Here is a 25,855-nt window from a genome sequence, read left to right on the forward strand (position 1 = left end):
TTTCTTGATTGCATCAGGCAGAAGCAAAGTTTTATTAGAGAAGGTTTTTCACCAGCAGGTACAGTAGTGATCCTGACTAACTCAAGTAACTTCTAGGGGTTGCAGCATTACAGAACAGAAGTAGCAGAACAAACAAAAGGGAGGCCCCCGAGAGGCCCCCTGAGATACAGGGCAAAGCATCGCACCATTACTTCTACTTTCCCTCCGTAGAGGCGTGCAGGGAACAGCGAGTGTTCCTGTTTTGTCTGTGGGGTTCTCTGTACGTCACCTTCTAGTCCATGCATCCTCAATCACAAATTCTCCTGCAGGTCACTGGAGAAAAAAAAATAGAGAAACATTATTTTGATTCAGACAGAGAAAAGATCTTCCAAATAACAACAAAAATCAGCCAGGAGTTGGACTCCATGAACCTTATGGGTCCCTTCCAACTCGGGATATTCTGTGATTCTGTGTGTAGTGCCCTTATTTCAGGAGCAGACTTTGTTAAGCAAGTTTCTGTTAAGCAGACAAGCCAGGGAAACCCAGAAATTCCCTAAATAATTGTGTTTTGTTGGGAGTTTGCTTTGCCTGGCTTTATTGCAAAGGAGCAGACTGGAATAAAAATGTTTTCTTCTTGTGGAAACCCGACTCTTACCCTGTATGTCTCCGGTCTTGCAGGGTGGGACTTGCGGCTGGCAGTGGGAAGACGAGGTTGTAGTATAGGTGTGGCTTGTCCTAATGACTCCTCCTCCTACGCCAGTTCCTACTCCGATTCCTCCTCCGTGACTAGTGGGAGAAATTTGGTGGAAGAAATAGGCAGTTTTAGAATGTTACTGGACACTACTGAGGGTACAAAATGTCAAACTACGTCTTTACAGGGATTAGAAATGTCTGAGTATTTTACACGGTGCTCTTTTTTTTTTCATTTTGCTTCTCATTTGTGCCCCCTTTTGGCATGGAAATGGCAGAGCACTGCAATTAATTTTCTTCTGACAGTTCTCACCCATCTTATTACAGAACAGAGATGGTGACAAATGCTGACAGCACTAATAGCTACAGGGCTGGAAGATTTGGTTCCTCTGCTTTGCAGATCCCAAGGAGTAACTTTTAGTTCAGACTTCATAGTAAGGCTGCTCGTGAGACAGCTTTGTCATCTCAGTGAAAACATTAAGATGGGCCAAATGTGGTGTCGGATTCCAAATCCATAATTCAGATCCTTGATATTTTCCTATATTCTCTAACAGATTCAGGGATTTACGTACATAAGGTCCTGCTGTCCTCCTTCCAACAAGCAGCGGTAGGTCTGAATCTCCTGTTCCAAACGGCACTTGACATCCAGTAAGGTCTTGTACTCCTGGTTCTGGCACTCTATTTCCGCCCTAATTTCAGCCAATTGCTGCTCCACGCACGTGATCTGGTTCTGTAGCTCCCCGAGGAGTGTGTTGTACTGGCACTCAGTCTCAGCCAGAGAGGATTCCAGATTATTCCTCTGGTAAACAGGACAACCAAACAAAGAAACAAGGTTCATTTAGGTGTCACCATGGAGTTTATTATTTCCAGTGCAGAAATGGAAGAGTTATTCAGCAGTACCCAAACACAGCTGTAAGAGAGCACACCACCCACCTGGCTGAGCTGAGCCTGCAGATCGATTTCCAGGGCTTGCAATTGGCGTCTCAGTTCGGTGACCTGGTTGTTGCACGTCTCGACCTCCTGACCGCTCGTAATAACCTCCCGATTCACCTCCTCAATCTGCAAAGCACCAAGCCAGAATAAAGACCGTCAGAGTATATCTGTGTAATTTGGACTTCTTTTACTGAAGCAGAACACAGTGAGCTGCTGGCAAAACCAAAAGTGAGCACGGTGAGTTCTCTGAACTGGGCGTTAACCACCGCCTTCAACTGCTTGCTCTTTTACAAATCGCATTAACCTCATGGCTATTAAGTCTCTTTAATCCAAATGTGGGGTATTTCAGTTCCAACACCACACCACAAGGCCTCGCGGTTAATGCTGCCGTTCCAGATGGGGCATAGCAAACTGGTCAGGCAGGCCCGGGTCTCCTGCAGAACACAGGGTGTAAATGAGTGCTGAGCCTGGGCTTCATTGCAAAGGGCAACTGCTTATTTTCTCTGAAATGCTCCTGTGCTCTGAAATGTGCTCATCAGTTCGTTTCACAGCAGGTGCGTGTCGCTTACCTTGCACTCGTACCAATCCTCAACTTCCTTGCGGTTGCGCGCTATCAGTGTTTCATACTGGCATCTCAAATCCTCCAAGATTTGCCTGAGATCTGGTCCAGGGCAGGCATTGACCTCCACACTCACATCTCCAGTTGATTGTTTCCTCAGACAATTCATTTCCTGGAAATACAACCCAGATTAGACACATTTTGGTTTTTAAAACAGCACAGAAGAGCAGAGCTCGGTGGCTGAGAACAGCTCTCCCTGCCCGGGGTGCCTCCCAGCTGTGGCTGTGAACCACTGAGAGATGGTGCAAGTGTTTTCCCCAATAAATCTGTTGGGTAATCTCTTTTCTCACCCACTGCAGACAGCAGCAACTTTCACCCCCTCTGGCTCTCCCAGTGCCAGTCCCAGAGAGGAGCAGCTGCCTCGGCCTGAGCTCCTGCACCACCCAGCAGGCAGGCAGGTCTCAACCCCAGACCTGTTTGATGGGAAAGCTGTGGTATGGATCGGCTCCTCTTTGCTTCTACATTCAGAGCACGTTCTTGTAGGCAAAATGTTTTATGCCAGGGCTGCGGTGCTCCTAGAGGAGCAGGAGCCTACCTCCTCGTGGTTCTTCTTCAGGCAGCAGAGCTCCTCCCGCAGCGACTCCAGCTGTGCCTCCAGGTCAGACCTGCAGAGAGTGAGCTGATCCAGGACTTGGCGCAGGCCGTTAATGTCAGCCTCCACGCTCTGGCGAAGGGCCAGCTCCGTCTCGTACCTGGTTTGTGCAAAAAAAAAAAAAAAGAAAGAAAGAAAAAGAAAATCAGAACTGAAACATCTCCACTCAGCTTCTGCAAAGATTTCCTCTTCCCATCTGCCTGCTCCGTACTTCGTTTTGCTGGCTAAGCTGGATGCACTGTGTTTGATTTCTGCCCTGCACTTGATGTCTGTTATGTGCCAGCTCTTCTTCCCCATGTCTTCCTCCCCTTTCTGATAATTCTGTGTTTGGTATCACTCACCCAGCTGCATTTCTGCATTGTTGATCCCAATCTGCACTGGTCTGTGATGGAAATGCTCCCAGTATACCACTAAGGGCCACTCCCTGCAGTGTCAGTCCCAAGCCCTAACCACCAAACACCATTGCCCAATGTTTTACCCAAGAATACTAATTATGGGATGTCTGAGGACCAGGAGCAAAATGCCTTTCATCACTCCATCCTGCCCTAACGTGGTGTTGCAGGAGACTTGTCCTCAGCCTCTGCATGGGGTGTGCTGGGACGCCGCGAGTGAGATGCGAAGGAGCAGGGAGGAGGCAAGGAGGTGCATCGGCACGGAGGGGCACTCACTTCACACGGAAGTCATCAGCAGCCATCCTGCTGTTATCAATGTCCAGAATGATCTTGTTGTTATCAATGGTTGCGCAGACAATCTGGAAAAGAGCAGAGCATGAGAGATGGCTCCCTTCTCTCCGCTGCAGTACTCCACAGGTGTATCTAGGGGACAGTTAAGTATTAGCTCTTTACAATTTCCTTTTTCCATCACCTTTCTACTTAAATTGCTTTGTTCCTTGAGCAGAGCAGCTGCAGGAGGTAGCTGTGCCTCCTTGACTAGCAGGCAGTAAAGAAGAGAGGTAGGGAGTTAGTGAGAGGGGAATTCCCAGTCTCAAAGTATGAAAGGAAAGTTCCAAAGATGCTTCACAAAGAGGTGAGCATAAAGAACCTTCCTTGAGACATCAAAGCTCAGCTGACATTTAGGCTGGCTTGTTCCTGACTTCAAGCTTAAGGATTTTCAGGGAAGAGAGTTAGAAGGTACCTTGAAGCCTAAAGCTCATCTACAGCTTGCACTGAGGATATATTAGTGTCAGGCTCTTTGTGCCACCACTGCAATCAACAGACAATTTTAAATACTCAGCTTTTTTCACATAGCATTTATAATGCTTTATTTGATACATTTTCTATGTGTGTTTTCCTCTTGCTCTACAGTTCTCATTGCTTTGCTTTTCTTACTGGGCTGACACCACTGCATTTCCTCAGAGCAGTCAGTAATATTCAACTATATAGCCAAATCCCAGCGTAACAAGGCATCCTTTTTCCTTTTTAAGAGCATTATCCTACCTATATCACCTTGCAGTATGCGTCCACACTCATACTCAACAATGTCACAGAGGAAATTGCTACAATTTATGTTTGCAAAGACATTTTACAGCAGTAAAAGTATCTTAAAGAATTGCAGTAAGTTCTAAATGCGAATTAAGAAATGAACCTTAACGATGGCAGGAACAACTGAAAAATGGGATTACCTGATTCTGAAGATCTTCAATTTCTTTGTAATAGCAGCTGTAGTCCCGGGGCTCGCAGGAGAGGCCCTGTGTAGCATACCACTCTCTGATTCTGCATTCCAGTTCAGCATTTTCCTTCTCCAAGCACTTCACCTTGTCCAGATAGGAGGCCAGGCGATCGTTGAGGTTTTGCATGGTCACCTTCTCATCGCAGGATGAAAGCAAACAGTCGCCACCAAGACCACCAACAACCACACCGCCTCCAAGGCCAAACCCGAGGCCATTGCCATAGCAGTTGCCACCTCCATAGCTCCCACCAGCCAAGCTACCAACACTCAGTCCCCCTCCATAATTCACTCCACCGCAGTAGCTCCTTCCAGAAAAACCTCTGCCACTGCCTATCCCATAGGAAGAAATCCGTGCTCCACCACCACCACCAATGATACAGCTGCCACCACTGCTCCTGCCTTTGCTAGACACAGTAATAGTCTCCTTAATGTTGCAACTCATGGCGACAGCAGTTGGAAATGCAAGCAGAAGCCCAAAGCAAGTTGCACAGCTTGATATTGAATCAGACTGCGAGTTGTCCGCTGCCACGAAACTCTATTTATACCTTCCACAGTGGGTGTCACCACTGGCTCCTCTTCCCATAAGGCTGGCTACTCCAGCCATTGGTGCCAAGAATAATTTCTCAAAGGGAAGTTTCCTTTCAAGATTCCCCATAGACAAGGAAGATACTTTACATGTCTCTTGCTTATTTCAAAAATACATTAGCAATAATGTTTTATGAATCATCAGCTTTTTGTTTATGATGCAAACTTTACAACATTAAGCCAGGAAAAACACTGTCCTAAATTATATACCAGGAAGAAATCATTAAAGGTTATTGCATCAAAGAGCTCTTTATCTCTCATTAATTTATTTTCATCTTATTTTGAGTTGAATAAGCAGTTTTCTTACAGGGTGCTGATGTTTGAATATGTAAGATGAAAAAGAAAAAATACATACGAAGTTTGACTCTCGAATGATGTATGAGGAATGATGTAAGAACTTTGTGGAAAGATCAGAGACAGAAAGATTAACCTTTAAGTCTCTCCACTGGTGAAATAATTCCCGAAAACTCAGCTATAAGACGTGACGCTTGTGGAGTGGGCTCTTAAGGGCCACGGACAAAAGATTCTTCATTTGTGAGTTGGGCTCTCCAGCAGTTCACGGAGGTTTGCTTCTTTATATGGAGAGCATGAAATAACATCCTAGGACTTTAAACATTGTCCTGACATTCAGTGAAAGATGTTTCTGTAGTTTTCATCAGTATGGATAGTGGTTGTTGCTGGGGAAATATGTTTTGTTTTTTTTTTCGAAACAGTGAATGGGGCTGGAAACATCCCATGGGCAATGTCTCTGTCAATATGTGCTGTGTGCGTCTGAGAGGTTTGAGACCACTGTCCTAGGAAATACAAAGACAGAATTGCTGATGAAGCTGGCAGAAAAATTGTTCCCCACTACAGTTCTGGACTGGTTTGGAAAAGATGGATTACATAAAAATAGAGGTTATTCTCTATCCCTAATGTCTTCAAATCTTAGCTAGGCAGAGAAAGGAAAAAGCAAAAATCCTTCCCCTCTTCTGACATCAAAATCCAGGCTAAGCTCATTTTCCTGAGGTATTTGGCTAAGACACAAGTGCAATGTCCTTCTCGGTAGGGAGAACCTGTTTTTAGCCACTTGTTGAGCAAGAGACAGGCATTCCACAGCTCCCTGAAACTAACCGTTCCCTGTAAGAAATTCTCCAAGCTTGTTTCCCCAGAGAAGAAGTGAGACGAAACTCCTGCTCACATCCCTACTCCATGTCAGGACGGTAGATTGGAGTTGGTGTTATGGCAAGTAGCTAATCTCATTTACTGAAGGACTGAAGTGTCCCAGTGTTCATGGATTTTACCATCACTTTATTGCTCTTACTCTAGTTATTCCTTTGTAAGGACGCGTCCTCTTATCTCTGCATCCTTGGATGTCACTGTGCCAGCAGTGAAAGCTGGCAGTGATATCTCCAAGCAGGCTGGAGACAGAGGTGTGGAGGCACTTGCTCCGAGTGCTTTACTCAGAGATAAGGAGCACGCCTCTGGCAGAGTCTGGGGATGCTGAACCCAGGTCTCCTGGATCCGTCTGCAGTGCCTGAATGTCAGCCTGCCCTTCCTTCCACCTTGTGCTCTGCTCAGCGCCTAAATGCAAAGGAGCCGAGCTAAGAATAGGTAAAAAACCTTAATAAAAAGTTACTGTGCATAGAAAGGAATATCTGAATTTCATTACTAGGACTGGAGAGCATAATTGGAGTCAGGGTGTGGTGGTAGGAATGAACCGAAACTGATGTAATGCTGCATTGCTTGAAGCTTTGCCTGTCCTGCGTATGATTCTTCAGGAGTTTCCCAATAGCTGTCTGCAGCAAGCATCTTTCCTGAGTGAGCACACATTCCTTCCTCTCCTTCACAGTTATCATTTTAGCACATCAGAATAATGCAGGCAGAAACGTGGGACTTGCTCCTTTGTGGGAGTGGAGGACGTCTACATGCTTATTGTGGTAATTGCTGCAGAGAGGATGGCTCCGGCCCCTGGGAGCACGCTGGTCCCCGGGGGGACCTTCCCCTCGGACCCTCCTCTTCGTGCCTCTGCCTGGGATCCTTGCATGGTGCACTCTTGCCCTCTGTTTTTCTACTTTTCCTTTTTGTCTTCAGGAAAAGGGTGCGCTAGTTAAGCTAAGATAAAATTAAATCACTGCTCTGAAGATCTAAAAAAAAAACCAACAACCCTAACCTTTCCCTCCTTATTTTCATTCAGTTGTGTGCGCTCATAAGCTTCCTGGGTCTAGTCTGCGTGGCACAAAGAAGTATGGAAATCTCATGGAAATGTAATTTCCAGCCCAGGGCTTGCAGCTCCATAATTTGCAGCTCCCTAATGTATGGGTTGTTTCCAGGGTGTTTGCTGCTGGGGAACTGTTTATCCCAAGCCACCTTCTCATGAGCTGCTTCCCAGACGCATCCCGACTCGTAGGTCCGGTGTCTTAGGAGCTGAGTCTGTAGGTCCCTGGGGGCTTTCCAGAGGCATAAGCATAACCTCAGGATCATTACAGTCCTGCAGCCTGTGTCATTAGGTCTCTTTCACCTCTCAGGAATTTAGGACAGCTCCTTTGTGAAAGTGCGTGCGTTGTTCCTGCCGGACCTTGTGTGCCGGGTGGGAAGGCCTTTGATGTGAATACAGGGAATCCGATGGAGCAGCTAGATGTCAGTAGCAGGTTGCAAGAGAAGGAGGCTCCCCGGCTGGTGGGAATCAGCTGGGGCTCCCAGAAGAAAGCAGCAGGCTTTTCTCCTTTGGGGGTAGCCCGGAGTTCCCAGCAGACTGAAAACTGGAGGCATGTCTGTAAAATGTCCTTGTATTTTTAGAGGAAGACTGGCAGACTGGGAGAGGTCAAGACCAGAAAGGGAACTTACCAAGACCAAGAAGGGGATTATCTGCCTGTCTTTGCACTGAACAAGGCAGGAGAATACAAAGGGAAAGGAACGTGGAAGGACGTCCTTCCAACTGCTCAGCTGGAGCTCTGAGAGCAACTGGGATATACGCAGAGGAGTCCGACCACTGGAAAACTTCCAGTATAACCACAATAAGCACCTCTCTCTCTGCTGGGAAGCATCTGCCAGCATATCCCTTGGTATACACGTCTACCAAGGGATTCCTGCATCAAGTCCGAGACTTTCCCTAGGACTGGAACTTGTCTTTGGAGAAGACTTGATTTAGAGTCTTGGTTTAAAAGCATCTACTGATGGCAGCTGTTCTGTGTCAGTTCGCAGTAGTTCCAGTGCTGCATTTTCTCATTTCTCTTTATTTCTTTTTATTTCTTACTATGCTCTAGCCACTGGATAGTCATGGATTTAGTGTCTCATAGATAAACTCAAATAAATACCACTTACTCATCTCTCCATGCACTTCTAGAGCAGGAGACGGGCATCCTTCACCTCCCTGACACACTGATGGTGGAATTTCTTCAGCCACTTGCTGCCTGTGAGCCTTTGAGAGGACACTGGCCTGGAAGGTGTCAGGTTGTGTTAAGTCTATTTCTGTAGCAACAGGGAAATCAGTTTCTGTATAAGAGGTGAGGCTAGAAAAGAGTGCAACACCAGACTGTACATGTGGTCCTGAAATGTTTTTGTCTCTATACCCTTTCTCCTTCTCCCCATGAGGTTGACCGCTTCGTAATCTCCAGCTTGTGACAGCAAAGGAATTACCAGGTGGGGGTTGCCTTGCCAAGTCACCCCATAAGTGAGTGTGACTCTGTAACAGCCACATCACAGCGCACCAGAGGTGACAGCAGCCAGTGCTTTAGCTGTAAACCTGCAGGATGGAGTGAGCGTATAAAACCAGTCGCTGCATGGTTTTCTGGTCCAACAAACAGTGTAATGCTCAAACCCCTCCAGCTCATACTGGCTTTTAACTGAAAATTCCCCAAACGCAGACTGACCCCCGTAAGCCCATGGCTGCACCCACCAGAAGAGCTGTGGGGCTGTTACCAAACCGCTGCCCTCGGTTTTCTGCCCAGGTGAGCCTCAGGACACACACACACTGCCCATCTACACCGACTCAGCACCAGCTACCTCTGCTCTTTGGGGGCAGAGGAGGGGCTGATCTTTGTCTTGCTTGTGAGGTTTAAGAAATAATGGCTGTGTGTATCGAAAGACGCTGGCTGGCTGTTTTTCTCTATCGTATTCTCTGCTGAGCTGCACTTTTTCAGCCCTCATCCTGCCCCCTCTGGTTCTGCAGGGGGTGTGATGAGCGTAGAGCTGCTTCTGCAGCAGTTTCTGATGCTTGGGTTGAAACTGCTTGAAACAGGATGCCCGGTCAGTGACTCAGTCCCCAGGTGAGAATAGGTAGGAAATGAACTTTTTGCCACCACTCCTTTTCTCAGTGGGAAGGTTCCTATAACATGAAAGGGCTGGGGCTGAGCAGAAGCCATCTCAGCAGAAATTAAATCAGTTGTGGGACCAAGATCTGTGGGCTGGATGGTGAATTACAGCAGGCACAGCCCAGACGCGCCACCCAGGGCTGAGGCTCTCTCTGCCTGTCCCATCACTGACCTTCTGCCAGTTCTCTTTATTCTCCTACATACTTTTCTGTAATTGTGCTTTAGCAAAGTGCCCTGTGAGAGGAACGCAGGCATCTGCTGGCCGGGGATTTGGTTTGCACCCGGACCACCCCCTGCTTTGCTAAAGGAACTCAGTTTGCAGACACGGGTTTCTTGATTGCATCAGGCAGAAGCAAAGTTTTATTAGAGAAGGTTTTTCACCAGCAGGTACATGAGTGATCATAGTACTGGTTAACCCCAGTAGTAGTCATGGTGGCTGGGCACACGCAGCAATACAGACTGGAAAAAGCAAATAGCAAAATAAAGCAGAATGTGGCCCAACGCTCTGCTCATCCCTCTGACATATTGCTTAGCATCGCTGAGTAATACAGAAGGGCACGTTCCTTGCTCTTAGCAGAGGCATACAGTAAATATTCTCTCTTCATCCACGGCTCTGCTGCAGGGATCTCTTGTTGTATACTCTCATTTCTCTGCTTAATCACAAATCCTTCTGCAAGGCACTGGGGAGATCAAAGAAAACATCACTTTGTTTAAAGCAAGAACAGATTCTTTCCCACACTGTCACGCTGCACACATACGCAGCACGATCATCCCACAAGCCACCTCAGCTGGAATTTCGGATAAATACCGAAAGGAGAGGCCTGGTCGCTGCCTGCCCGTCGGGCAGATGTGCTCTGAGGCTGCCCTTTTACACCGAGATGCCCAAGGTGGGAGCTGCAGACCCTGCACCCCCAATAACCTGGGTGAGGGACCAGCACCAGGGTCCCCACCAGCTCGGTGCCCCTGCCCACACCCATTCTGCTGGACCAGCTGCCACCACGTTCATGTATTTTGCTTTCAGTTTGGCTGGAAGTTTCCCCCTGAAATAGTGCTAGTAATTTTCTACCAAAATCCTCATCGTTCCTGCTTTTTCTTCGGTTTTCAGGGCACTCCTTTCTCCAGCTCTCCTTTTGCCCTAGGTTTTGTGCTGTTTTTTTTCTCTGTGTTCTCTGCCTGTCTGTGGCTTGCCTTCGCTGCCTCTCTCCTTCTGTCTCTCCCTCTTCTTCCTCCTCACTTTTTGCAGTTCTTGTGCTTCTGAGCAGACTGACAGCTGCTGCCTGCTTCCTGAAAGCACTTGCAGCCACTCCTCTGCCTTTCCCAGTAGCTTCGCAATAAAACAATAAACACCCCCTGTAAACTGCATTAAATACCCCCTGTAAACTTCACTGGAAGGGCCTTTGTTGCTGCCTGTCCGTGTTGCACGAGAAAGGAGAGGACTGTGGAAATCTTGCCGTGTTGCAGCTCTTACCTTGTATCTCCGCAGCTGCACAAGATGGCATCTGGGAAGACGAAGTGTAAGTGTGGCTTGTTCTAATGATACCTCCTCCTCCTATTCCACCTGTTCTTGCAACTCCTCCTCCTAGCCCTGACGATTGACTGATTCCTCCTTGCTGACTGTGGGGACAAGAAAGTGACATTGAGTGAAGGGTTTGTCAGATAAATCAGAAGTATGGGTTGCTCATTGCTCTCGATCTCTTTTCCTCTTGGGCATAAAATGGGCAGAAAGCTGCAGGGAGCTCTTCTCCTGGCAATGCCTGGCACAGGATACGGAAGCAGATTATCCCCACTGCCTTCCAATCAGCCCAAATAAGTGAAGGGAAAAGGAAGGGAAAAGGAACTGGAATAAAGCCTCCACCTGTAGCTCACTTTGAGGCTGTTTCAGGATACCCAGGACACAGGTATTGTGCCTCTTGGTGTGTCTAGAGGGTACTCACATGAGGTCCTGCTGGCCACCCTCCAGCAGGCAGCGGTATGTATGGATCTCCTGCTCCAGGCGGCACTTGACGTCCAGCAGGATCTTGTACTCTTGGTTCTGGCACTCCATTTCCGTGCGCAGGTCAGCCAGCTGCTGCTCCACGCACGTAATCTGGCTCTGGAGCTCACCAAGGTGGTTGTTGTAGCGACACTCTGTCTCAGCCAGGGATGCTTCCAGGTTGTCCCTCTGAAGAAAAACGTGTGGCACGTTAGAAATACAGCATGGGAAGCACTGCTTTTACCCACAGAGCCTTCCACCAAAGCAGAACCGTGCGCCAGCTGAGCTGTGCAGCAGCACGCCACCCACCTGGCTGAGCTGAGCCTGCAGATCGATTTCCAGGGCTTGCAATTGGCGTCTCAGTTCGGTGACCTGGTTGTTGCACGTCTCGACCTCCTGACCGCTTGTAATAACCTCCCGATTCACCTCCTCAATCTGCAAAGCACCAAGCGGGTGTACAGACATTAAGGGGATGTCCCAGTGTGAGCCAGACTGAGGATTAAGGAAAGAGCAGAGGAGCTAGCGAAAAACACGGAATGGGGAGAGTTTGGGTGAAGTCTCTCATCCTAATGAAGTAAACCCTGCGTGTAATTCCTCTTCTAATAGTGCCACTGCCCAGTCCTTCCCCCTCCTCATCTGCTTCGTGAAGAGCTCCTGCCTCGAGTCCTAATGACATGTGGCAGAGGGGCAGCATCCCCTGCGGCACTTGGCCAGCTGAAATCAGTGCCGAATGCTGTTGGTTTTGCTTAAGTTAAATAAGTGTGGAAGCATTGCCTGGAAAAGTCAAAGCTGAGTAAATTTGCTCACCTTACACTCATACCAGTCCTCAACTTCTTTGCGATTGCGTTCGATCAGTGTTTCATATTGGCACCTCATCTCCTCCAGGATCTTTCTGAGGTCTGGGCCAGGGCAGGCATTGACCTCCACGCTCACGTCTCCAGTCGATTGTTTCCTCAGGCAGTTCATTTCCTGCAGAAAATCAAATCATTTTTTTAAAAAAACAAGGAAAACAACTGCGAGAACCCAGTTTCCCTGTAGGGAAGAGCAGAGCCCCCGGCAGAGCCCCTCTCTGGTGGGCATTCTCAGCTCCTGGGTGGCACGTGCCGTCTGCATCCATCACTTGCAGCAGAGGAGGAGAAACCCACCCGCAGCCAGCAGTGGCTGCAATTAGCAATTAACGCGTTTTGCACAAGAGGAGCAGGAGCCTACCTCCTCGTGGTTCTTCTTCAGGCAGCAGAGCTCCTCCCGCAGCGACTCCAGCTGTGCCTCCAGGTCAGACCTGCAGAGAGTGAGCTGATCCAGGACTTGGCGCAGGCCGTTAATGTCAGCCTCCACGCTCTGGCGAAGGGCCAGCTCCGTCTCGTACCTGGGAGTGAGAAAGGAAACAAGACAGAGCAGTCAGAGCCTGACCTCACCATCCGCTCTTTTTTTTTTTTTTTGATGTGACCGTCCATCTTTCTTGCAGTGGTTTCCTAGCAAGCCTCCCAGGACATTAGGGAAAGCAAATCCGGCTTGCTCGGTCAAAGCCTGCCCTCAATCCACTTTCTCTGGAGCTTTCTCACCGGGGTGGAGGTGTCACTCACCGCGTTTCCGTGCTCCAACAAGAAAAAACAAAAACTTCCCTTCTGCAAGGCACCGCGTGCCAGAATGGCAGCTCAGGTGAACCCGCGCCCATCCCTGTCTGCGAATCCCTGCAGCTGGCTGCTTTCTAAAAACCTCCGAGCTCCTCACAAAACCTTGCTATTGCCCCAACCTGGAAGTGCCACCAGTGAAGGCAGCTCAGAGGCACTGGATGAGAGTTTTCCACGTAGCCTCCAGCCTGTCCTGGGCACAGGGCTCAGGGGACCTGACCGAGAGCTCCTTGCCGCGAGGTTTTAGGTGGGGGCACAGTGCCAGAGGCAGGGGTGCTGTGTGCTGGGGGGGTACTCACTTCACTCGGAAGTCATCGGCTGTCATCCTGCTGTTATCAATGTTCAGAATGATCTTGTTGTTGTCTATGGTTGCGCAGACAATCTGGAAAAGAGCAGGGTTTGGTACTCAGTCCTGAAGCCTCTTCCCTGTATCCTCAGGCTCAGGTGTGCCCAGAGCAGACCCCGAGCTCTCCCTTCTCTGATGCTGGCTACCAAGCAGCTGAGCGTGGCAGTTACAGGGACGAGTGAAGTACCGTGGAGGCATTAAAATGCTAAAACACACAGTTCAGACAGCTGGGGAATTATAATTAGTGCTGTCCAGAGCCTGCCACGATCCACCCAACCTTTTAAGTCTAAATCTCACTTTCACGGATAAGAGATACAAAAGCTTTGTTCCGAGACTTAATTATAAGTCTGCCTTATTCTGTCTGTTTCCTGGATTCTTTTCACTTTATTCCTCTTTGTGTGTTGACATCCTAGAATTTTTGCCAAATACACTTTGCAGGAAAATGTTTTTAATTTTAAATTGCGTACTCAAAATGCATTCAGGCAATTCTCTCCTTGTTCTTGTTATTAATTACACGTCCAATACATCCAGTTCTCTGTGAAAGAGTAAACTTTAAATAATAAAAAAAGAAATAATTTTAAGCTGGAAATCTGCAAGACTGGTGACAGCACAATATAAATTCATGTCACTCATTATTTATTTCTTGTTCAGTTGTTTTCTTGGCATACATCTCTTTGAACATGTTGGCACAGATCTAGTTCAGAAAGACTACTGAGCCAAGCAAGTTGTATTCTGTGAACCTAACACTTTCCCTTTCAAATATATCTGACGAATAAAAGCAATGGAAACAGTCCAAGCACCCAAGATTTTTACATTTCAGCTCTAGGGCATTCTACGGGCAGTCGTCTTAATGTCTGTTTACAAAAAGCATTGTACAACGAGGAAATGTTACTCTCGATAACTGCAGTAAGTTGTGAATCAACAGCGTGAGAGAAGCTTACGAGGGAGAAAGCAGCCGAGAAATGATGTTACCTGGTTTTGAAGATCTTCTATCTCTTTATAATAGCAGCTGTAGTCCCGTGGCTCACAAAAGGGGCCCTGCTTGGCGTACCACTCCCTGATTCTGCACTCCAGGTCAGCATTTTCTTGTTCCAGGCACCTCACCTTGTCCAGGTAAGAAGCCAGGCGGTCGTTAAGGTTCTGCATGGTGACCTTTTCGTCACCAGAAAGAAGAATGCCATCACCAGCAAAGCCACCTCCAACTACCCCTCCACCAAGACCGATACCAAGGCCACCTCCAATGCCACCGCCGAAGCGGGCACTGCCACCGCTGAATCCGATGCCCGGACATCCTCCGAGGACGGCGGCTCCTAAGCCACCTCCATAGTTTCCACCAACCAAGCTGCCAGTGCTCAGTCCTCCTCCGTAATTCACACCACCACAGTAGCTTCTACCAGAAAACCCTCGGCTACCACCTATCCCACAAGTCGTGTATCTTCCAGAAGAGACTGAGGAGATCCGTGCTCCTCCACCACCACCACCGCCACCAATAACACAGCTGCCACCGCTGGTCCTGCCCCTGAGCGAGCCAGTTGTCTGCTTAATACTACAACTCATTTTGAGGACAGCTGCAGATCCAACCCAAAGCCCAAAGCAAGATGCACAGCTTGATATTGAATCAGACTGCAGGTTGTTTGTTGCCGCAGATCTCTATTTATACCTTCCAAAGGGGGTGCCACCTATAGGGTGTTTCTTCTTCCCACGGGGCTGGCTAGTCTTGCTGTTTATGCCAGGAATAAATAGCCCATAGGCAGTTTCCCTCTAGAAATCCCAGTTCACAAGGAAGATACTTTACATGTCAGCAGCTTATTCCAAAAAGTAAAATAATGTTTTATGAGTCATCAGCTTTTTGTATGATGCAAACTTTACAAGAAGTCAAGAAAAAAAGTTGCCCTAGATTATGTACAAAGAAGAAACATTGGTATTTATAACATCAAAGTCCCTTTTATCTTTTATTAATTTGTATTTATTTTATTCTTAGTCCAATAAACATTTTTGTATCACATGCTATGGTACAGTGTGTGGAATAAAAATGGGAAGTTAATATAAATTCACACTTCTGAAAAGCATGAATAATAGCGACTGTAGTAGTGAAAAGGCAAGGGATATCATGATGTAGATGTCTGCCACCTGGCACAATGAAAGACAGTAGGTCTAATACATGCTTTGCCGTGAGATTTCTTAAGTCACTCAGGTAGTGTCCCTGTGGGTTTAGTTCCCCATTTGTAGCTCACATTGCTCTGGTCGTGCAAGCACAAAAAAACAACTTGCTGTCATGGTCTGCAAAGAGCAAGCCACCTAAATGTGGGACGTTCCTGCTTGTCCCAGACTCAGTGCAAGCTGACACGAACAAAGTACCTCTCTGAAGTTATTTTTCAGTTAAAGTAATTGTTCTCCATGCTGCCTCAATTTGTGGTGATCACAGATAAAAGAAGAGATGAAGGAAAGGGAATATCCATGGGCGATTTAGCCGGTTCCCTGGCTGGACTGTGATGAGATCCGGCAGGTCATTGCCATAACTACTAGCCAAGATTTTATCGAGCACAAAATAAAAAGGAGAAAAGTTTTCCACATGTATTAACTGAGTTTGTCGGAGCGGTACCAGGTAATGGCACAGCCTGGCCATTGCTCACAGCAGAGCAATCTCCCAAACCGGGCAAGCGATAGCCAGAGGAGCCTTCGGAGAACTGGCTCAGCCAGTGCAAGTGTCTTTCTGCGGCAGACTGCCGTAATGAGAGGATATTCTGCTCTCCAGGGGACACAGGCTTCTGTTCCCTACAGCGTGCAATTCCCCGGCCACTCTTACTCACAAGCAGCCTTTGACTCGAGGACGTCCATCTACCTGGGTACAGGAGCGGTTGAGATCGGTCCCCTTTGGAGGTGAGTGTGACACCTGCCCGAGCAGCCAGCACTGGTGGGGAGAAGGGCAGAGAAAACCCCACAAGGGTGCTCGGCAGCTGCTTGGGTGCTCAGCCACTGCTCCCTTGCTGGTGGCTGGTGCTGTGCCTGTGGGTCGGAGAGGGTCCCCGAGCACACAAGGATGCGACCACCTTTTCACAAGCACATTAGGGCTCTCTACTCTCCAGTGAGCTAATTTACTTCTTTATTTAGATTAAAAATGATAAAAGACGCCTACCCAAGGCTGGCAGCATCCTGGAATATTCATTATTCATATGGTACAGTGAAATAACTTGCTCAAGGACAGCGTTGGAGTCTCCCAGAGCTCACATTTCTAAGACCGCAGTGCCTGAAATACAAGTCCATCTTCCCCTAGAAACACATCCCCCGTGCTCCCCACACAGCCTAGACTTACCATAGTGAAAATAGGAGCAAAAAAGGAGGATAGGGAGTAAATCTGGCTTTCATCAGTCATTTTGAGGAATATAATTGAAGACAGGGTGTGGCTGTGAGAGCCTAGAAAAATTAATATAATGTCTGGATTGCTTGGAGCTTCGCTTCTGCTGTGTAGGTTTTCAGAAGTTGCCTAACAGCAGTCTGCAAAGAGCAGGACTCTGCACTAAGGTCGCCTTTCGCTCCCTTTCAGAGCCTTAGGTCTAGGGGGACGTACTGGGGATACTGGACATCACTCCGCAGGTGGGCACAGGGCACTGCCTCACTTCATCACTTACAGGTCTTGGCCACGAAGCAAACTGGTTCACATCATTGCTCAGCCTTTTATGTACGTCCTGCCTCAAAGGTCTACAGGCTACAGGATCACATTTACTGGTGAAGGTTAGAACCAATCCTACTGCTCTTCCAAAGGACTCGTGCTGGGGATCCAAACACATCCTTTGGAGCTTTACTGGGCTCCTGCCAGTTTCACTGGGAGATGGACATGGGGCTGATGCAGCAAATGCATCCAGGAGCCAGTCTGTGGCCAACCAAGCTGTATTTTAGAAGCAATTTGATCGTTTGCTCCACTTGCTGGCTGCCGTGGTGTTTGCTGGCAGGCAGGCAGCTTGCAGAGCCATGGGTGAGCTTCACTCCATGCCATGCAGGGCCGTGCTCTTCCTTACAACCATGGCAAGGCTCTGAGCTGAGACCTCACCATGGATCAGGTGAAAATGTGCTGTTGTGTTTGCTGGCTACATGGCACTCTGTGCTCTCCAGCTGTGTGCCACCATCTCGTGCTGAAACATCCCCCAGTACCGGCTCTTTTCTCCACTAAACTAATTCCTTTTCCTCCTGCAGCTGTTATTTGTGCTCGTGTAGACCAGGAGCATAGCCTCGGGGCAGAGCACTGCGTGGAAAAGGACTGGGCAAGCCCGAGACATAAAAATGTCCCCCAAGGATTTACAACCCTGACGTGATGGAAGGAAGCAAATGGTTTCATACAGATGGAAGTAAAGGAAGCAATGAGACTCGGTTCGCCAGCAGGATTAGCAGTGCTGTCAGCACAGTGTCCGTGCAAACACTGGTAACTTCTGTGGTCATTATGGCAAAAAAGAGAGATGTGAAAGCAGATGGGGAGGCAATGCAGGTAAATACCGACACAGGGATGGGCACTGGGGGGGCAGCAGGACAACGTTACATTTTCAAGGGATGCGATGGGTGGTGGGGTTTGGTCCTCTGGCCCCATGGCCATCCCAGCACGCAGCCTTTTTGCCGATCGTCAGCCTGTCTCCTCCACGTTCTGCTCGCTTTGCTTATCAAAGCTGATAGTGTTGCCTTGTGTCAACTACGAGAAGGGCGTGTCTAATTTGACAACTTTGCTTTCATAAGCATTGCTTCAGTGATGTTTGTGCAACCACACTGGAATATGATTTTATCTTGTCACTTGTAATTACCATTAATGATTTGCATAATAGCCATTAGGCATCACTTATTAAATCCTTCTTTGATGTGATACTGAGCCGGCTCCAGACCTCATGCTCCCATCCTTCAAATGCAGACCACGACTTTTTTTCTGGCTAGTGACTCACTGATTTATACCACCATCTTTAGCAAAATTCCTGTAAGGCAACCGAAAAAATTGCCACAGGGAGCTTGGTAATAGAGTGATCTTAGGTCTTAAATGCACCTCGGTGACGAAGGTGATAACTCTGTGAAAGAAACTGAAAGTTCCTTTCTTGCTGACTGTTCACATCTTCAAACTACCTCTGAACATTTGCTAGTGATGAAGTTCGGTGGAATATGGAGGTGGAGAGAGATGGATTTCTTCCTCCTGAAGCTCACAGCCTTTCCTGATTCACTTTGTGGAGGGTTTTAGTTTCTTTCCAGCACCAACAGATGATGATGGTGCCACCAGGCTTCCCAGCCTCTGCACCTCTGGAAGCACTGCTGATTTCCATGGCAAAGGAATAGAAGAGAAATTGTGTTAGGATAGGTGGGAATACTGATGGCTGCATGAAACTAGAACAATTTCACTGCTGCATGGAAAGCTGTTTCCAGCTAAAACAAGGCTAAAACAAGGTTTTAGCCTGTGGTCCCTGCTGGCAGAGCCATGTGGGTCAAACCAGAACCTGGCAGGCAGGACTGGAGTATTTCAGGTGCTTCCTGAGCTCAGGTACTGTGCAGCGGCACAACAGGCAGGTGGCCAAGGGCACAGGCCAGCTAGAGCCCCCCCTTAAGAGTTTTCTTCTTACCTTTATTTAATACTTGTACTAATATGTCTGTTTTTAATGCACCTTCAGTATGTGGTGATACAGGCAGTTTAAATGAAGTTATTCCGTGTATTGGGCTGAGAAATCTCCTGCTTGCTTATAGTAGTAATTTACTTATGTAAATACTTCTTTATAAATGTTACACAACCCGAGAAACAAAAATACAGGTTCCACAGATAGTTGCAAGGGTGTGAGTGAGACGGTGCCTGTCTGCATCTTTCATAAAACAGACTTATATAGAGAAATTATAGTTTGTACATTACACCAAAACACGGCTTAGTATTAAAAATATGTTGTGCCTGTAATCAGGTATAATTGCGTGTGCAGCGCAGTCCTTAGCTCATGGCTGATTTCCAGCATTAGCAGCTTGCCAATCTAATTGTTTTACTTCTGCCGCTTCGCTCATGTCTTAAACCTCTGGTATGTTCGCTCCTCGGGGATTTTTTCTGATGATGTTGTAATTCGCATGTGTCTGTTCTCTCCGTAGAAAAAGGTGCTGTGTCTGCCAGGGCGATCACAGCGCGTCTCATCGACCCCGTGGGCGGCGATGCCGATAGCTCCTGCTCGCCCTCCGGAGTGCTGAGGCAGCTCTCCCTCGTCTCCCTGCAGCACCCACCCCTGCTCTTTTTATCCTTAGGTTCCTCTCCCGGTCTTACACCTTCAGCCTAAGTCTCTGTCTGTCCTTGACCTACTCCTCTGTGCTGGCTGTACAAGGTTTGCACAGTAAGGAAAGAGCGGGCTCTTGCAGGCTGTGCTGATGTACTGCAGCTGTGCAAGCTGTACTGCGTCTTCTGTGTTTCATTTGTCATCCCTTGCTGCCTCTTCCTGTGCTGTTCCAGGTTGAAAATCGTGCAGGTTATGAAGTCTTTGGGCAGGGGAGGCACCTTTATGTTCCTGCATCGCGTTTAATGCAGCGACCTTGAAGGTGCTGCAGCCAGGTTAAATAATGCCGAAGGAGTGCAGTTGGTGCTGCTGGGGCTGCAGGTACAGAACGAGCCACAGCACTGAGCGCAGAGCCTTGTCCACAAGCTCATTACAGCAATTAACCCACGGGGGTAAGAACTCTCCCATCACTGGGCCAGTGATGGGAGAGGCCATCCCCAAAGGGACATCTGGGGCCATCCCTCAATTGCTGGCCCTCTGTGGAGAGCCATCTCCGTAAAGGCACAGCTCGGAGCCGAAAGGGCAGAGCAGGAGAAATGTCACAGCAGCAGACCAGGCTTTCTGCAGAGCGAGAAAGAAAGCTGGCTACAAAAAGTCCCATCTTCGCTGAAATTTTTGCCAAGAGAATAATTAAGGCTCATCATCTCCCCTGAAGTCTTCTTGTTGGAAGCCTTCATGTTGGATTTGTGTATAAGGTTAGTCATCAAACCCCAGCCGGTGTTTGGGTAGAGAAAAGGGCTAACAGAGCCGCCTAATGAGGAGCAGAGGGGGTAAGCACCATCCGCAGCCTCTCTGATGCATTTAGGGGAAGAGAGGAGGAGAGGGCTGGATCCTGAGCCTTTGCTTGCACAAGCTGCAAAATGCAGCTGTGTTCCCAAATGTGTAATTCCTTTCTCTGTGGTAATGAAACACCACCATCTTTTTTTTTTTTTTTCCCTGCTGTTTACTGTATCTTGCTGTTAAAAAACTTCTCTCCCACATATTAATTTGTCTCTCCCTTTTATCTTCCCACATGTTGCCAGCTGGTTCTTCCTGTTTGCCCTTTTCTTGTTTAATCCATTTAGGGGTTCTTTATTTAGCATTTTCTCTTGGAAGTGTTTCCCTCTACCAGAAGGGCGTGTCAGGTCCAGCAGAACCTTGCTTTCAAAATTACTACTTGGGATTATTGGGGAAAGCTTGTTGTTCTTGATTTTATCCTGTTGCTGCACATTCACATTAATACCTCAAAGGTGTTGTGAATTACAGTCCATTATATTATATTAGCACACGCCTACTTAATGAAAACTTGGTTTTCACTCAGATGTCTCTTTCAATAGGAGATCATCAGTCGGACTGCCCTGAAACTGCTTCCCTGTGCTCTCTCCAACCTCCCTGAATGTTTCTTTCCTTATCACCTTCGACTTCATGTCTTAGCTTACGCCTCCTCCCCTGGAGGCCAACAGCCCTTTGTGCAGCACCGGCTGCTCCCTTTGCTCCACCAGCATCCCGCAGCCGCTGAATTCAGCAGGAGCAGCGTGGCAGATGGGAACACTGAGTGTTTTTTCCTTTTCCCTTAAAATAACTGCTTCGTGGAAGTAGATCAAACACTTCAGAGAAGCCCTGATCTGGGTGGATTTCTAGCCAAAGCTACATTATAAATATAAGTATCTGAGTAACAGGATTTTTTAAATACTTGTATTATAAATTACTTGTAGAATTGCTTTGCGGGTTCAAGGCTGTATCAGTAGTAGCAGAGTTTTATTAGAGACAAGCTTTGGCAGCTGTTAGACGACCGACCACGAGACAGATTAGCCCACGGGTGGAGGTCCGTGGCGGGCTCCAAGCAGCGTTGCAGGAGGAAGCAGCAGGCAGAGGGGCGGCAGCACGGCAGCGGTTCTGCAGGGTCCCTTCCAGCTGGTGCCATGCGCAGGACTGAGAACTGCCAGGTGGCGTTTGCCTTGCTTTTTCCAAAGGATTTGTTCTTCGAGAGACCTCCTCAGAGGGGCGTGCGGTGGGACTGGCAGGGAAGCTCTCTTGTCTGCAGTGACCTGCCAAGAGAGAGGAGGAAGCACTGCTTGTCCCGAGGTTTCCTCCACGTACCCCTTTGTCCTTTTTTTACGTTCCCCCTTCCTCTTGTACTGACATTCCTTTTCCCTCTTCTCCCTAGCTTGCTTGATCTTACGTCCTTGCTGAAAGGCTGATGACTGACTTGCCTCCCCCTGGCAGCTCTTCATTTTCATGTCGTGCTGAAGCTCTTATTGAAACATATCTACTCCTGGTAACTCCCCAGTGACAAAACTATTTTCTTTGCATAAATGTCCTGTGCGTGCATCCCTTCCTGCTGCTTTCTGCTGTACCTAATTAATCCCCAAGCTCTGCCACCAGCGGTCACACCCGCGATCCTGCTGTCTGACCTGCGCTGCCTTTCTCCAGGAAAAAAGAAACCCTCTGCAGCTCCTCGCCGCCCAGAAAACCTGGGCATCTCTTCCTCCTCTTCCCTGAGAAAATGGCTGGGCTAAAGCAGCCGCTCGTGGCCACCCTTCCAGGCTCCTGGAGGACACCTCACCTTGCCTGCTCTCCCCAGAGCCTTAGGACAGGCACGGCTGGCACAGGCTGGCTTTAAGCCCCCCGCTTCTTGCAGCCGGTGGGACTCCAGGGACTCCTCTTCCCGCTGGCCCTCTGTGGAAGGGAGACAGCTCTGGTAAGAAAAGCCCCCGTCAGTCCCACCCTGGAGAACTGCCCCGTGCCAGGCAGTTGTCCCCGTGTCCCTTCAGCCTCTGGTGGCCTCGTAGGGGGCAGAGGCACAGCTGAGGTCCCGTTTCCCCTTCGAGCCACGAGGGTCATTAGGAGCAACATTTCGCACACCTTCCATCCCCCCTGTCTGTCCTGACACTCGGGACTGCCTGAGGCTCTGCGACGAGCTCTAACAGTTCATTTCAGCCACTGCAACTGGCATTTTGGAACAAGAGCCGATTTTTCATGTAACTAATTTAGGACTGGAGGGCCCAGGAGAGCCCGCTTCGGGGCACTACCATTAAAATACCTTTTTCCAAACCAATGGAGCAGGTGGGTGCTCGGGCTGGTTATGTGTGTCTGCTGCTCTTTATGATATTAACAGCATGCCTCTCTCTTTCAAAATCTCCGTCAATGGGAAGCAGGGAAGAGCCAACTGCTTTGCATACAAATTAAATTTCCCCAAACTGTAATTAAAATTGTTGTGCAAAACTGAAAATGTTTAGATAATTTATTGTTTCAGTTAGTTTAACTGCCAGTCCCTAATCCTGTCAAGCAGTGGCAAAGCCAATAAAGCTCGGTTAAAATGGCTGTTTTCATAAAAGCCCTTGCCCAGCTCATGCTGAAAACCTCCCTGGAAGGTGGCGAGGTACCACGCCGTGCCGGGTGGCGGCAGTGGGCTTGGTGGGCTCTCCAGCTACCTGCACTGCCCCAGGAGGAGAGAGTGATCTTCAGCTCGCACCCAGGACATTGAGCAAAGCCAACTCCTCAGGTGCCTCGTGATTTGCTTCCCAGCCCTGTCTGGTAACAGGTCACTACTGGTTGCTCACCGCAGCGTTGTTTTTACCCCTTGTATCTCACGTTTTCCTATATCCCCTAGTCAAAGCCTGGAGGTTTTACTGCGTCCCGCTTTGTCTGCAGTCTGCGTACATGATGTCGTGCTGCCCGCCCTCCAGCAGGCAGTGGTAGGTCTGGATCTCCTGCTCCAGGCGGCACTTGACGTCCAGCAGGGTCTTGTACTCCTGGTTCTGGCACTCCATCTCTGCCCGTATTTCGGCCAGCCGCTGCTCCACGCAGGAGATCTGGCTCTGGAGCTCAGCAAGGTATTTGTTGTAGCGGCATTCGGTTTCTGCCAAGGAGGACTCCAGATTTTCTTTCTGAGAATGGAAACAAGAAAAAGGAACCCAGGTACGCTGCAGGCTTAGCCCACTTGGTCACGGGGTGCCGTGACTTTATGGGAGAGGTCCCACCAAAAAGCTGGATCAGGGTGTCCCAGCTGGACGACTCTGGTCGTGAAGCTTTCCAAAGGAGGTGAGGAGTCTGAGATGCAAATCGTGGTGGCATCGCTTACCATGGTGAGCTGGGCTTGCACATTGATCTCCAAGGCCTGCAGCTGGCGTCTCAGCTCAGTGACCTGTTTGTTGCTTGACTCTATCTCCTGGCTGCTTGTGATGACCTCCAGGTTCACCTCCTCCACCTGCAAAGTCAGCACAGAGCACTCCTTCCCTCACCTCGCCGCAGCATCTCAGCAAGCCGGAGGGCTTCGACCACGCTGCTTCTGCTCACGCTGCAGCAACCCAAGCATTTCCAAATCCCCCTTCCTCCTCTGTGACCCACCACGCAGTGCCTCCTCTGCCGTGAGCAGAAGAGCACTGTAATTGGCAGTATAATTAACAGCAGAGCACACCCCTGGCAGGATTGCTGCCACCCAGACGTCCCCACTAAGTGGAGGTGACTTAATCTCTCGTTTTTCCCCCCGATAAGCAGAGTAGGGTAGAGCTGGGCACGTGTACAGTACCTTGCAGGCATACCACTGCTCGGTCTCTTTGCGGTTGCGCTCCATCAGCGTTTCATACTGACACCTCAGGTCCTCCAGGATCTTCCTCAGGTCCGGGCCAGGGCAGGCGTTGACCTCCACGCTCACATCGCCCGTCGCCTGTTTCCTCAGGCAGCTCATTTCCTGCAGGGGAGACGCGCAACATCCGCGCTCAGCGGGGACGTGGCTTCTTTCCGCGTGCTTCTGGAAGAGCGGGGAGGGATCTGACCTCCTCGTGGTTCGTCTTGAGACAGCACATCTCCTCGGTCAAAGCCTCGCACTGCAGCTGCAGGTCGGTCTTGCAGCTGGCCAGCTGGTCCAGGACGGGCCGTAGGTTGCAGATGTCTGCGTCCACGTTTTGCCGGAGGCCACATTCGGTCTCGTACCTTAACCACAGGCAAAGAGGAAAGCCAGCGCGTCAGCATGGCACAGCAAGTCCTCGAGTCGGGTTCATGGGGAAAAAAAATGAGGAGCGAGCTCTTCTTTTGCTTCAGGCATGCTATGCTATGAGCGTTGCCAATGCTATCCGTGCCTTTCACAGAGACCTGTGTTTTACACGGCAGCACGATGAGCAATGGTGAGCCCCCAGCACTGCGTTAGGGTCTCCGTGTCACCATCGCTCACCTGCCCATCCAAGGGCAGTGCGAACTGCTCCATCCAGCACGGGGCTGTACTCACTTCACTCTGAAGTCGTCGGCAGTCATCCTGTTGTTGTCAATGTTCAGCAGGATTTTGTTGGTCTCCATAGCTGCACACAGGATCTGCAAAGGAAGCCAGAGGAGAGAGATTTGGGCTGGCAGGCTCTGCTGGCTCCAGAAGGCCCTGGAGGAAACATCTACCACGGTACTGCAACGCAGTCCTTCCATAATCAATTCGTATATTGGTGTTAGTAATCTGTTAAATGGCATTTCACCAGGAAAATCTGCATGCCAGCTTGGTTGAGCAGCTGCAGAAACCTCAGTTCTCCATAAAAGCAGTGTGCTGCTCGCCCAAGCTGTCACACTGCATATAAGCTGTGTCTCCATGTGCACCTCCAGAGGCAGATGCTGCCTCTGCCACCTCACATTGGACATCTGCATGCAAAAGCGAAGCCCCAGAAAATTATTTTCTTGAAAAGCATTGATTTACCTGGTTTTGAAGATCTTCGATTTCCTTATGAAAGCAGCTGTAGTCGCGCGGCTCGCAGCTGGGCCCTACTTTGGCGTACCACTCCCTGATCTTGCACTCGAGATCCGCGTTTTCTCCCTCCAGGAGCCGCACCTTGTCCAGGTAGGAGGCCAGGCGGTCGTTGAGGTTCTGCATGGTGGCCTTTTCATTGTTAGCGAACAGGATCCCCTCTCCGCAGCCAGCACCAGCCCTGGCGAAGCCCCCAGCAACGCCACGAGCGCACATGCCCCCGCCGCCAAATCCGATGGTGGAACAAGCCCTCGGCGCGGCTCCGAAGTTCCCACCGGCCGCACTGCCGGCGCTCAGCGGCTTCCCAAGGAATCCCTCGCTGGAGCTGCCACCCGAAAAGTTGCCGGCTGCAGCCACGAAGTCACAGGCGGCGTGTCTGCCCGAGGAGGCGGAGGAGACCTTTCTGCCAGCCCCAGCTGCCGAGCTGCCGGCGCTGCTCCTGACTTGGGAGCAGGCAGTGACGACCTGCCTGACGGCGCAGCTCATCCTGAGAGCAGCGAGGATCCAGCCCAGAGCCCAAGGCAAGCTGCACAGATCGCCGCGGGATCAGGCTGCCATCCCTCTGTCCCCACAGCTGC

General features: G+C 49.3%; 3 protein-coding genes and 1 long non-coding RNA gene across 6 annotated transcripts; 1 reads left to right on the forward strand and 3 right to left on the reverse strand.

The window, feature by feature from the left end:
* On the reverse strand, positions 1 to 5,004 carry LOC101794169 (keratin, type I cytoskeletal 19). Its single transcript, XM_005029342.6, has 8 exons — positions 4,435 to 5,004; positions 3,482 to 3,564; positions 2,757 to 2,913; positions 2,172 to 2,333; positions 1,603 to 1,728; positions 1,242 to 1,468; positions 635 to 765; positions 1 to 312 (listed from the first exon to the last, which is right to left on the reverse strand). The coding sequence occupies exons 1-8, from the start codon at positions 4,921 to 4,923 to the stop codon at positions 287 to 289; spliced, it is 1,401 nt and encodes a 466-aa protein (XP_005029399.1). The 5' UTR covers positions 4,924 to 5,004; the 3' UTR covers positions 1 to 286.
* A 4,683-nt stretch (positions 5,005 to 9,687) lies between these two features.
* LOC101795107 (keratin, type I cytoskeletal 19) lies at positions 9,688 to 14,938 on the reverse strand. The gene is made up of 8 exons (XM_038168732.2): positions 14,280 to 14,938; positions 13,261 to 13,343; positions 12,540 to 12,696; positions 12,138 to 12,299; positions 11,640 to 11,765; positions 11,293 to 11,519; positions 10,827 to 10,972; positions 9,688 to 10,038 (listed from the first exon to the last, which is right to left on the reverse strand). The coding sequence occupies exons 1-8, from the start codon at positions 14,862 to 14,864 to the stop codon at positions 10,013 to 10,015; spliced, it is 1,512 nt and encodes a 503-aa protein (XP_038024660.1). The 5' UTR covers positions 14,865 to 14,938; the 3' UTR covers positions 9,688 to 10,012.
* LOC139999666 (uncharacterized) lies at positions 14,935 to 18,159 on the forward strand. The gene is made up of 2 exons (XR_011805161.1): positions 14,935 to 16,187; positions 17,499 to 18,159. It is a non-coding gene; the product is annotated as an uncharacterized lncRNA (long non-coding RNA).
* A 3,134-nt stretch (positions 18,160 to 21,293) lies between these two features.
* LOC101794900 (keratin, type I cytoskeletal 19) lies at positions 21,294 to 25,855 on the reverse strand. Of its 3 annotated transcripts, XM_072028815.1 has the most exons (8): positions 25,230 to 25,851; positions 24,780 to 24,862; positions 24,331 to 24,487; positions 24,084 to 24,245; positions 23,637 to 23,762; positions 23,216 to 23,442; positions 22,119 to 22,231; positions 21,461 to 21,600 (listed from the first exon to the last, which is right to left on the reverse strand). In XM_072028815.1, exons 1-7 carry the CDS (start codon positions 25,761 to 25,763, stop codon positions 22,141 to 22,143), a joined length of 1,380 nt encoding a protein of 459 aa, XP_071884916.1. In that variant the 5' UTR covers positions 25,764 to 25,851; the 3' UTR covers positions 21,461 to 21,600; positions 22,119 to 22,140. The 3 variants fall into 3 exon arrangements, with proteins under 3 accessions (XP_071884917.1, XP_071884916.1, XP_027301013.2); XM_072028816.1 differs by lacking the exon at positions 22,119 to 22,231 and having other exon boundaries at positions 21,294 to 21,600; positions 25,230 to 25,854; XM_027445212.3 differs by lacking the exons at positions 21,461 to 21,600; positions 22,119 to 22,231 and having other exon boundaries at positions 22,782 to 23,442; positions 25,230 to 25,855.

The sequence above is a fragment of the Anas platyrhynchos genome, chromosome 28 (assembly GCF_047663525.1).
Source record: "Anas platyrhynchos isolate ZD024472 breed Pekin duck chromosome 28, IASCAAS_PekinDuck_T2T, whole genome shotgun sequence".
Lineage (NCBI taxonomy): Eukaryota > Metazoa > Chordata > Aves > Anseriformes > Anatidae > Anas > Anas platyrhynchos.

Bases quoted from the DNA above. Each gene is read 5' to 3' on its own strand.
- LOC101795107 (XM_038168732.2), bottom strand. From the start codon at position 14,864: ATGAGTTGTAGTATTAAGCAGACAACTGGCTCGCTCAGGGGCAGGACC. The intron at 12,300-12,539 runs GTAGGCTCCTGC...GATTTTCTGCAG, and splicing joins TGAAGAAGAACCACGAGGAG to GAAATGAACTGCCTGAGGAA. The intron at 10,039-10,826 runs GTAAGAGCTGCA...TGATCTCCCCAG, and splicing joins TGCAGCTGCGGAGATACAAG to TGCCTTGCAGAAGGATTTGT.
- LOC101794900 (XM_072028815.1), bottom strand. From the start codon at position 25,763: ATGAGCTGCGCCGTCAGGCAGGTCGTCACTGCCTGCTCCCAAGTCAGG. The intron at 24,488-24,779 runs GTGAGTACAGCC...CCTGTGGTTAAG, and splicing joins GCCGACGACTTCAGAGTGAA to GTACGAGACCGAATGTGGCC. The intron at 22,232-23,215 runs GTACGCAGACTG...TCCCTTCCACAG, and splicing joins GGCGGGCAGCACGACATCAT to AGGGCCAGCGGGAAGAGGAG.
- LOC101794169 (XM_005029342.6), bottom strand. From the start codon at position 4,923: ATGAGTTGCAACATTAAGGAGACTATTACTGTGTCTAGCAAAGGCAGG. The intron at 2,334-2,756 runs GTAGGCTCCTGC...TTGTATTTCCAG, and splicing joins TGAAGAAGAACCACGAGGAG to GAAATGAATTGTCTGAGGAA. The intron at 313-634 runs GTAAGAGTCGGG...TTTTTTCTCCAG, and splicing joins CAAGACCGGAGACATACAGG to TGACCTGCAGGAGAATTTGT.